Genomic DNA, 12,511 nt, shown 5'->3' with positions numbered 1-12,511 from the left:
CTTAATTATTAAGTACTATTATATTATTATATATGTACTTAATTCATAATTATATAAGCATTATATATTAAAAATTATATATTTAAAAAATAATTAATTTATAATAAAAAATTATATAATTTAAAAATAACTAAAAAATATATTATATGATATATTATGGATATATTATATGATATAGTGTGGATCAATAATTAAATTTAAAGTTTAAATCTTAATTTAAGTATAATTTTTTTTATGAAAAAAAAAATTTTAAGAGCCAAAACTTAAATCAAAATTAAAAAATTAAGAATTGAATCAAATCATTCAAGAATTGAATCAGAATTATATTGAACTTTCCGCTTTAGGCGGAAACAGAGCCAAAACATACCGAATTATGATATCCAAGTTCACTTTAATATAAACGAACCCAACGGCCCAACTAATGATGGGCTCTGCCCAAATGTAAGAGATATATACAGGGACAAGAAATCGAAGTCGCTAAAATAAACTGCAGATAGAAACTTCTGTGAGGCAGCAAACATTTGTCCTGAATAAAATCAATAAATACCACAAAATTTTGTCAATTTCAGTTATATTAAATAAGTTCTTAATTATTATATCAAATTCTCTGGATGTATAGATTTGCTATTAAACTTATTTGCATGGAATTTGAATTTGTCTAACTATGCATGAAGGGAAGAAGATGTGCTGTTTAGTACTTTGAGAAATTACTGATTTCCCACCAATGCTCAATAACATTGTAGCTTCTCTTCAGGATTTTCTGCTTTTAAGACAGGAGAGGGGAATGAGAACATTTTGTTTTGACATATTAGCAATGATCATTTATCATCAGTTTATCACAGAGATACACTTCCCCCTCGTAATTTTGGATTTATGATCTGTACAAACATATAAAAGAGATACTCTTTTAATCATTATTTGTGTACTATCGGGTCACAAGTTTAATGTATTTTAGCAACAAATCCAACTTACATTTATGCAAGCTAGCCTTCATCAGGATTTCTTCCCTTGAAGATGATAATGACCAAAATTGGATAACAATTTCCTTAGTTCCTGTTACTCAAATAAAGAGATGGTCATAATGAGTAATCTTAATCATATGGGTCAGTGAGGTTGCCACATTCTCAGAGCCACATAAGCCAGAAGCCTATATCCGACCAACATTATTGACAGAGCAGCCACATCCCACCCCTTATTATCAGTACCCAGACACTTGATAGCAGGAAAATCCATTACCCTGCAATCCATCCCCAGCTCACATTCATAAACCTCATTTGCTGAGTACTGTACTCCTACCAGCAGCTTGTAACAAAAGTGACTAAATGAGATGTACTTCAACCAGGCTATAAATGGTGGGATATGCTGAATGTAGTATCCCCCGGCTAGTAAGAACACAAGCATAGTCACTGAAGCTAAAGTTGTTGCCTGCTTTGCCTCCATTAAAATCGCACCAAGAGCTAGTCCTAGTCCTTGTGATACTAGCACATTGAAAAGGATGATCAAGAGGGTTAATACAAATGTGATTACAGAGGACTTCAGGCCACCCATCCAGTATGTGAAAATCACAAAAATTGTGGGCAGAACAAGCTCCATTGGCAAGTCACCAGCCATTCGAGCAAAGTAGTAAGAGGAGAGGCGGTACATGCCCGAGGAACGCTCTTTTATCAGCATTGGTCGCTCCTGAGGGAATGTGAATATAGCATTGAACATAGGGAAAAAGCCCCAGAAGATGGATAAAAAGAAGAGAAGTCCCACCTGTTCCAAATTTTTTGTCATAAAAAACAATATCACAGAGACCAATAGTATAGTATATTATATATTTATAACTCTCACTAAAAGCTTGGAAGGCATAATCCAGACTGCAGGGTAAAGATACCTGATCTTGTATGTGTGACGTATCAGAATGCAACCACAAAAGCCCTGAAAGAATCGAAACTGACATTACTTGGAAAATCCTTAAGCCTGAGTAGGATTCATGCTTCCTTTCTTGCAAACCCCTTCTCAGCAGCACCTTGAATTGCTGCCACCAGGTGGTCGTCCATTGATCCTCAGAATCTGCCAAAAACTAGCAGATGATCAATACAGGTTCTATATAACCACTGCAGTTGATAACAACACCAAGTAATTATTTAGGCGGAGAGTTTTTCGTATACTTCTTAGTGATGAAGTTCCTGACGATGCAGAAAGAACTGGGTCCTGCAAATTTTGATGAATCTCTGCTTTCAATGCAGGGTATAGGTTCTTCTTATATGATGATATCAAGGATTGTTTTGTTGAATTCTGATCATCAAGGTGATCTACTCTACCATAAACCTCCATTTTATCATCTTGTTTCGTGTCAGGAACTATGCCTGCATCTCCAAAAAGACTTGAAAATTAAAGAAAATATACTAGAATTAGCGAGAAAATCTTATGTTATTTGAAATTTGCATTAAAAGAGTTAATCTTACCTATTTGATGTAATTAATTAAGAGCATAACTAGAAATTGTAATTAACCATGACAGACCAAAAGATAAAGATGAGGGAAGTTCCATATTTTTTTTTCACTGGATATGACATCCAAAGTCGAAAGTTCTAAGAGCTGACGTAAAAATCTTCAGATTTTCCATGTTCACTATTGCCGGTAGGGGTGCTCGGTCTGGGTTGGGCTGTTTCGATTCAAGGTTTAGGGGAAAGGATTGGATTGCAACGTCTCTTCTAATTCTAATTCTGGATCACTCTCAGTTATGACGAGATCTGATTTTGATTACACTAACCTTGAAATATTTTTAAAATTTTCCTTTAAAAAAATCCAATTTTGATCTGAAACTGAACAGATCAGACCAGAACAAACAATTCCAATCCAATTCAGAGTTAGTTTTAGTCGATCCAATTTTGACTGATTTGAATTCTAAATTAAACTGATTTTATTCTAATTCAGAACTAAAACCGTACCAAATCTACGGTGAGTTACTATATTCTACATGACAATAATTCAACTATCTTTGTTAAAAATTATTAATAATAGGGTTATGCACCATTTCTGATACTCCAAACTGAAAAATCACACCAAGCATATACAATAGAACTAAAAAAGAATCATTGCTCTAAGAACCGAGCTATACTAAACCGGATTTATGTTTATTATTTTGGTTCAATTTTGATACCTCTTAAGAGCCAAACTAAAATCAAATTGAAGAACCAATTATATATATATATATATATATATATATATATATATATATATATATATATATATATATATATAATCTAATTTAAATTATAAGTGTATATATAATATTTATTCTTAATTATAGTGTATATATAATATTTAATATTATTTTTTAAATAATTTTAATTATAAATACATTAAAATATCTTATAGCCATTAATTAATTATATGACTAAATCACATTTTACTCATCTGATATATTTTATTATCTTAATTATATATGTATTTTTAATAAAAACTATATAATTAAGAAACATGTAAAAAGTAATATAATATATTTTTGATATTAATATTTTTTTAATGTTAAAACAGTTATTTTTATTGATATTTTTATATTAAAAATTTAAGATTACTTTTCCTTTTTAAAATAAACACAAAAATTATTGTAATTTTAAATATTAATACAATATTCTATAATTATCTTCTCTTAATTTCAACAATTATATCAAATAGATTTTAATATTTTAAAACATAAGAAATTTAATTTTAAAAACAGTTATTTTTATTGATATTTTGATATTAAAAATTTAAGATTACTTTTCCTTTTTAAAATAAACACAAAAATTATTGTAATTTTAAATATTAATACAATATTCTATAATTATCTTCTCTTAATTTCAACAATGATATCAAATAGATTTTAATATTTTAAAACATAAGAAATTTAATTTTAAACTAAATTTTAATAGTTTTAACTAATACATTTAAAAACATATTATTTCAAGCTTCAATTAACATATACACTGATTTATTTTATTTATTTTTTTTAGCAAGAAACATACATTGATTAATAATTAAGGGAAGTGTCACTTACCACTAGCAAGGTCAAGCAGAAAATCAGCCGGGTTCATAAAATTGAACCCGGGCACGTAACCTATCGAATCAAAACACTCCATGACCCGACCAGCTGGCCCGCTGTAAATGGGACATCCATCCGACAAAACCACCACCTTGTCAAACATCCTGTAAAGCCTACTTGAAGGCTGATGAATGGTGGTTATGAGAGTCCTACCGCCACGTGCTAGTCCTTTTAAGGTGGCCATGATTCGTTGAGCAGTGGTCGAGTCAAGCCCTGAAGTGGGTTCGTCAAGCAACAATAAACTCGGGTTTACCAGCATTTCTTGCCCGATACTGACCCGTTTGCGTTCACCACCCGATATTCCCCGAAGTAAAGGCCCACCCACTACACTGTTTCTACACCTTGTTAATCCAAGCTCCACGATAACCATCTCAGCTTGCTCTATTTTCTCTTCTCTGGTGAGCATTTTTGGTAGCCTTAATAGAGCAGCAAATGTCAAGGTCTCTATCACTGTTAGATGGGGATAAAAGACATCGTCTTGAGCGACAAAGCCTGTTTTGCGCTTCACAGAGCTGGAGAACGGCAGGCCATTGTATGTTATGGTACCCGAGACCTTTCCTGGTAGTCTACCGGCAAGAGCTGTTAAAAGGGTAGTCTTGCCGCTCCCCGATGGTCCAAGCATTGCTACTAGCTCGCCAGGACGAACGATGCCACTAACACCATTGAGTACGATTCTTGTCGATTTTGATCCATTCGGAGAACAACAGCTTCCTTTTGTGGACAAATCAATACTATAAGCAACATCTACAAACTGCAACACCAAATTAAAAAAGTTTATTCATATATATATATATATATATATATATATATATATATATATATATATATATATATATATAGTTGGTATATGTGCTTGAGTAAGGTAGATTGTTAATTACCATGAGAGTTACGGGACGTAACGACGCGCGTAAAATAGAGAATCTTGATGGGGTTGGTTCTTGTTGATCAGGTAGTCGATCTTGTGAACATGGGGTGGCGTTAATGGAAGAAACAGAGGGCTCAGCATGAACAGGAACAGTTTCCGTCCAGTTGGGGAGCATGATATTAGCTGGACTATTGCCTGCAGCAATGGAACTTTCTTGCTCAGGGGGCATCATATCACACAGACACAAACACACACACACACACACACACACACACACACACACACACACACAGAGGGATTATAAGAGAAGAAGAAAGAAAGCAAGCAAGCAAGCAATCGAATTGTTAAAGGAGAAGAGAAGAGAAATGGGGAAGGACAAGAAAGCAAAGAAGTCACATGCAAGAACAGAACATGTGATGGCTTATAAAGCGAAGAAGGCACGAGAAGTGGACTAGTGTGTGATCCATGATGTAGTCAGAGCAACTACCATTACCAAAAACTATAGCTATACACTGCCTATTTTGGTATTTTTGGGTCTGGGGGAGATGCATACATGACATACGTGTTACTAACTCATTTATAGTGAGCTTGTGTCCGCCACATGGAGAAACGAGATTTGAGCCTTTCCAGTCTCCATCCATCCAATAAGCTCATCAAGATACTATAAATTAATTAGTGTTTTTCCTAATTATTATTATTATTGTTATTATGGAATAATTCTAGATTACAAAATATATATTATTTTTCCAACCATATTTTCTTCTTTTGATTGATGACTCTATATCGAGAGTGATCAAGTATTTTACTTTTCCTGAGTGGACGCCATCCGAATTGATGTCTCCTTTAATTATTTTCGTCATAAACCATTATTACTCTTTCAAGCTAAGGCATAAAAATACAACAAATTTTCTTTTAACTTGTAAATAATTAGATAAGGATACAAAATTAAATTTTAATATCTGTAGCGAATATATATGATCATATATAAATATAGAGAATTCCATGAAAATGGGGATATATATAATATAAAACCATAAGATGGCTCCATATTAATTAATTTTTCATTGAAGGTATAATACCATTTGTTATGAAAAAGGAATTATAAGAATTAGAGTTGAAAGGGAAAAAAGTGATAGGTGAACGGATCCAGTATGGTCCATGGAGATGGAGGACCTCTATTTTTATGGCAATGATTACGAAAGTGGAGCTAGATTTTGACAACCAAGACGTGTACAACCATATCATGCATGCTTTGGGATATAATTTATGCTACACAGAGCATATATATATAGAAGCAAAATAGTTTCGTATATTTGATATCAACTATAATAATTTGGAAACAAAGTAGTGCAAGTTTATAATCATCATCCGCTGGGTGTTGCACTAGCGAAGAGAGAACTGCAACCAACGAACTCCAATTTTTCTTTCTTTCTTCTACTTTCATGGCGGTACATATTGGAGGATTTTAGGTGTATATCTCCTTTTGTTGGGGGTGCTAATTAAGAGGAAGAGGACAAAAAAAAGTGGGTTCCTTGTGCCCTTTACAAGTGCCCATTGCCTATTCAATCCGAAAGATAGTGGCTGAGATTGTGTCGTGTTTCCTATTAAAGGCTTGGATTGGAAGTAGTGTCATTATAATTGAAAGCTCTAATGCTGCAGGGTATAATAAAAATTACCTATTAAATACATACATAAAATTTAAATTTCCAGATTATGTTACTAATACAAAACATGTTATTGCTGGGAAAATAAAATGTTGAGGGCCACGGGTTGGGAAAGTTAATTGATAGCAGGAGACGTATGATTTTACGACATGTGATTCTCTTTTGCTACCATTTTAAGTATCAAGAATATAAACTATTTATATAGCTGGAAGGCGCCAGAATAAAGATTAATTGGTATAGGGAAGCAGCTGCACATCATCTATTAAGCACTTTAAAGAAAGAAAGGAAGAAAAAGAAAAAAGAAACTTGTATATTAATATGTTTCATTACTTTTAAGCAAAGAAATACTTTAAACAAAATTTAAAATGATTAATTCAGTCATAAAAATAAGATTTTTAATCGTAAATATAATAATAATACTACTTAATTAATTCATGTGCAAATCTTTAATAGAACTATAGATATATATATATATATATATATATATATATATATATATATATATATATATATATATATATATATATATATATGTCGTAGCCTAAATATTCTTAAAGTTATATTGTTGTTCACTACAAGCATCATCAAATTGTGTAATTTTGGAGAATTGGGACGACATGGATTTTGATCCTAATAACATTTCTTATTAAAGATAAATAGAGTTGCAAATTTTTCTATAAAATGTAGATGATGTGATTGTAATGAACAGATGGAGAACCTTGGATTCTCGCAGTGACAGAAAATCTGAAATATGAGTATGATTTCTCTTTCAATGTATGCTTTTACTGTTAGGTACAGTAAATTGGATTCTCTCCCACAAAATTTCTCGGCCAAGTGTCCATTGCTTTTGCCCAATTGAGGCTCTTTGGCAAGTGCTCCTTTCTTCTTTCCACTTTCCTATCTAAGTGGAGGATGCTTATCTCACTCATTTTTATTTTCGTGGCTATCGATTTATAATATTTATCCTTTTTCTTTTTATTATATATATATATATGCAAAACACTTAAATTTTAGCTTTGAAATAGGGCACTGGCCTGCTAGAGTGAGTAATCACCCTTGCATTGATTAGAATATCCCTCGTTTCTATTTTACTGTTGACGAAGATTAATCTATCTTAAATGTGCAGAAGTTAAAATTATTTTTAAAATTAAAAAAATTAATTGACATTTTATTTTTTGTAATAATATTACTTTTATTATTGAAGAAAACTTAAAATAAAATTTTCATGGTAATAAATATATTTACATTAATGAAAAATAATTATTGATATATTAAAATTTTATAGCACAATAGTTTAGAGAAAATTAAATTTATATACTTTTCATAATATAAAAAATAATAAGACAGTAAAATAATTAAATAATTTAATTATTGTTAACAACGAGGTGAAATGAGAAAACTTATCATTTGTGTAACTTAAGATAATAATAATAATAATAAATAAATAAATAACGATGCCATATTGGGATGGTTAATTTTCTCTATAACTAGCAAATGCAAATTATATTTTATTAAAATTAAACATGGCTGATTCAAAACTTAAAAATATATATTTTTTAAAAATATTCTAATGTTATAAATCACTTTTCGTCAATATAATGATGAAGGGTCAGAAATGGCTGCTTAAACTGTTATTCAGAAAATATAATCTTAAATATATTAATTAAGAGCTATTAAATTTAGTTTTAATTTAAATTTAATAAATTTTAGTTATAAAAATTATAAAATAGTTAAATAGTTTTTTGAATAAAATATTAAAAATGATACTTTCGAATAAAAAACTCCAGACTTGAAGTCCCCACACTTTAAATTTCAATTGGTATTGAAAAATCTTCAAAAGCAATGAACTCATTTTTTCAGCTAATTCTTTTTATGAAAATCAATAACTTATTTAAAACAAGAAATCAAAGTTAGAATTTTTTTTAAATGATTTTATTGTTTTAATTAATTCTTTTTATAAATTTTTATCTCAGATTACATTAAAAATATTTTTCATATATTTTAATAATTAAGGAATGGTCTTAGCAGAAAAAAAGCTATAAAAATGAAATTAAAACACATTTAGTTTCAATTAGTATTGATGAAATATTTTAAAAGTCATGAACTCATTTTTTTTAAGTTTAGTTCTTTTTATGAAAATTGATATTTTTTTAAATGATTTTCTTTCTTTTTTTTTTATAAAAAATTTTAAAGTACTATAAAAAAATATTTTCTATGTATTATAATAAAGTAATAAATTTTATAAATAAATAAATAAATAGCCTTAGAAGAAAAAACTCCAACAAAATAAAATTAAAACATTTTGAATTTCAATTGGTATTGATAATTTTTTTTAAGTTATTAACTTTTTTTAATTAATTCTTTTTATGACACTGGATAATTTATATATATATATATATATATTAAAGATTTCATTATTTCTTAATACTTTGAAACATCTCTATTAATCTAAATCGAGGATGCATTATATCATTCTTATTAAAAAAAATGTAATTTAAATAAAATAAAATAAATTAAATTAAATATTGAAATAGAGAATAGTATGTAGAAGCAAGGATGAGGAAATATGAACCATGATAAATTGCAAGTGAAATAGGAACTATAATGAAAACGTGGACTATAGTGAATTATAATAAGAATTATATGTAAAATAGAAGTTGCCATTAAATTGTGTAAAAGAATTTTATAATATTAATAATTTTTATTGTTTTAATTAAAAATTATAATAAGGTTTCTTATACATATAAATTTATTTTTAGGATATGATTAATAATAAGTGGAAAATTTAAATTTATATTATTAATATTAATTAATAATTTATTTTAATTTTTTAATATTACAATATATAATATTCTATGTATATGTTAAGATAGTTTATTTTCAGGTAAATAAAATATAAAAATTAAAAAATATATATAATAAAATTCCTTGTATGGAATTATTTTCAGAATAGGATTTATAATATACGAAAAATATATTTATTAAGATATAGTTAATTTAAAGAATTAATAAGAATAAGATTTTAAATTGTATTTTTATATTTTTAATAACTATATAATTTTAATTATATATTTTTTTATTAATTACTTAGGTATGAGTAAACTTGCACTTCTAACACTTTGAAGTAATTATTATTATGTAGAAATATTAGCCAAAGTAATAAATAATTAAAGAGTCTAAATTCATGCTAAATTTTATTTTAGTTTCTTTTTAAATAAATTTTCCAGTTAATTTTTTATTTTTAAATTATTATCAACATTAATTAAAACATGAATTATACGAAAATTTGTAATATTATAAATAATATAGAAATTAAGGATATTTAAATCAATTTATAAGTTAGTCTCCTCATTCATACTTTTATATATATTTAGATTTTGAAGCATGTGCATCAAATTAAAGAAATAAGATATAATATTAGAATGTTTATAGTTCATTATTAATAATGTATTATATATATTACATATTTAATTACATATAAACATATAATGATATTAACATTATATAAGATATCTAAAAATATGAAAAATATATGAATAAAATTATTCTTATTTTACTCTTTTATTTGGTACTATTTATACTGTTTTCAATTTAATTATTAATAAAAAAAATCATATTAAAATTGTAAAATAAGCTCAAAACGATATGGTTTAATTTTTATAATATAGATTTTTTCACTTATAATTCTTATTAATTAGTTTAATTTTTAAAGTATCAATTTTTATAAATCATACACACCCTACCTTCAACACTCAAAAAATAAAAATTAAAAAAATAATATTTCTAAAATAGTAATTTTTAGTAAATCATAATAAATAAAGAAATTATCCTTTTTTAGCAAAATTATAAAATCATTATCCTCATATATATAAAAGAAAATAAATTAATTGAGTTTAAGTGTAGTTATTGTGATCAACTGTTTTTATTTGTATTATTTTTTATTAAAATCAAATAAAATTACTTTTTATTAATTGTACTTTAGTTATTTTTTAAAATTAACATTCATATTTGTTTACTTTATTACTTTTTTTTTTATAATTCATATTCATGATAATCATGAAAAAGTTAAAAGGTTTAGTTTTATTATTATTATTATTATTATTATTATTATTATTATTATTATTATTATTATTATTATTATAGTTTAATTTATTATAAAAGGTTTAATTTAATTTATTTTTTTTATTATATTTTATAGCTTTTAAAATTTTTTTATGATATTTAATTGTGGCATTGTTAGTAATATAAATTTGTTGTTGAATGAATTACAAGATATTAATAAGTATGTAAAATGAAATAAAACTTTTAATCATGATACACCTATAGGTCAACATAATCTTCATACATAATTTATTGTACTAAAATAAATATAAAATTTGTTATATTTTAAAATTTTTATTTCTAAATATACTAAATAATGTTGAATTTTATTAGTAATATAATAAGATTATAAAAAAAATTAAAAACAATATTTTTTTTCTTTCACGTAATGTTATTATTTTTTTCATTTTTAAGTAGAAATATATATTACTTTTATTTTTTTATTTTATCGTAATTGTTTGTAATACATTTTTTATTCTTATCTTATTATTTTTATTTTTTTTATTAAACTTTATAATATTATAAATAATGTAAAAGTTAGAGATATATTTACCATTCCATTCACAAGTTTAGTTCTCTTATATATATATATATATATATATAGGTAATTTGTTATTATTATTATAATATAGATATAAATTGATTTTTTATTTTTATGTTTATTTTAATTTTAAATTTTTAATTAGTACATTTATATAGACAAAATGAGATTTTTTATTTAATTTATATTTATGAGTTTGATTATATTTATTTACTATAATTTATTTACAAATATAAAAATGATTTTTTTTTCCTTTGCCTAACCAAATAACAAAAGTGATATTTGAAGATTATGAATTTACAATTTCTCCCACTAATAACATTATTAATTTATTAAAATTAGATTTCAAAACTATAGAAATTATAATAATTAAATTCGAATTAAATAAACTTTATATTATTAATTTAAAAAATTTATAAAATATAAGAATTCTTATCTTCTTATAATTCTTATGCTAATTAAGCTTTAATTTTCTGTGTAATTTTTAATTAATAATATAATTCTATTTTATAGATATAAATTGAAATATTAATATTAATAGAATTTCGATTATATTAGTATTCCAAAATTTTATCCAATTATGTTTTATATTAATTAATTAATTAATTAATGATTTATAATAACTTAAATAAGTAATTATATTAATTATATAAAGGTATTTGGTTTTTAAAGCACGTGTATTAAACAATTTATAATTTATAATGATCTATTTATAATTTATATGTAAATATTAAATTTATTATTTAAAGTAAAATATTAACTTTAATGTTAGTTTAATTAATTCAATAAATGAAAATATTTCTTGATTTAGAAATTACTATAATTTTATATAAAGTTATATGTTATAATTAATCTAATTATAACATAAAATATTAAATCAATTATTAATATGATAAATAATACTGCATGCAAGTTTTATTATAGTATTAAATTTGTTCAAACTTGCTTTTTTTAAGTTTTATTTATGTATATTTTAATATTTTTAATAATTTAAAATAAATATTACTTTTTTTAGTGAGATTGCAAATATATCGGCATATTTAAAAATTTTATTAATATACTTATAATTTATTATTTGATTGATATACTCACACTTTCCTTAACTAATATATGTAATAATATTTTCTTAATTCTATAAAAAAAAATTATGTACTCCTAATTAAAATAATTTTTACGTGTAATTTCAAACATGTGACATATAATTTAGTGCATTAAAAATAAAAATTTAATTTTTATTAAATTAATACCGTGAGATTTATAATCTCGTAG

The 12,511-nt window shown here is 25.4% G+C and overlaps 1 protein-coding gene across 1 annotated transcript; it reads right to left on the bottom strand.

Moving 5' to 3' along the window:
- Nucleotides 1-879: 879 nt before the first annotated feature.
- Nucleotides 880-5,231, bottom strand: LOC110651255 (ABC transporter G family member 21). Its single transcript, XM_021806528.2, has 5 exons — nt 4,950-5,231; nt 4,027-4,822; nt 2,154-2,351; nt 1,877-2,055; nt 880-1,755 (listed from the first exon to the last, which is right to left on the bottom strand). The coding sequence occupies exons 1-5, from the start codon at nt 5,166-5,168 to the stop codon at nt 1,105-1,107; spliced, it is 2,043 nt and encodes a 680-aa protein (XP_021662220.2). The 5' UTR covers nt 5,169-5,231; the 3' UTR covers nt 880-1,104.
- Between the last annotated feature and the right edge of the window lie 7,280 nt (nt 5,232-12,511).

The sequence above is a fragment of the Hevea brasiliensis genome, chromosome 13 (assembly GCF_030052815.1).
Source record: "Hevea brasiliensis isolate MT/VB/25A 57/8 chromosome 13, ASM3005281v1, whole genome shotgun sequence".
NCBI classification, from domain to species: domain Eukaryota; kingdom Viridiplantae; phylum Streptophyta; class Magnoliopsida; order Malpighiales; family Euphorbiaceae; genus Hevea; species Hevea brasiliensis.
Note: the sequence above shows the minus strand (reverse complement) of the source record. Positions and strands in the feature narration are given on the sequence as shown.

Bases quoted from the DNA above. Each gene is read 5' to 3' on its own strand.
- LOC110651255 (XM_021806528.2), bottom strand. From the start codon at position 5,168: ATGATGCCCCCTGAGCAAGAAAGTTCCATTGCTGCAGGCAATAGTCCA. The intron at 2,352-4,026 runs GTAAGTGACACT...TTGGAGATGCAG, and splicing joins TCTGCTTGACCTTGCTAGTG to GCATAGTTCCTGACACGAAA. The intron at 1,756-1,876 runs GTATCTTTACCC...AATTTGGAACAG, and splicing joins CGTCACACATACAAGATCAG to GTGGGACTTCTCTTCTTTTT.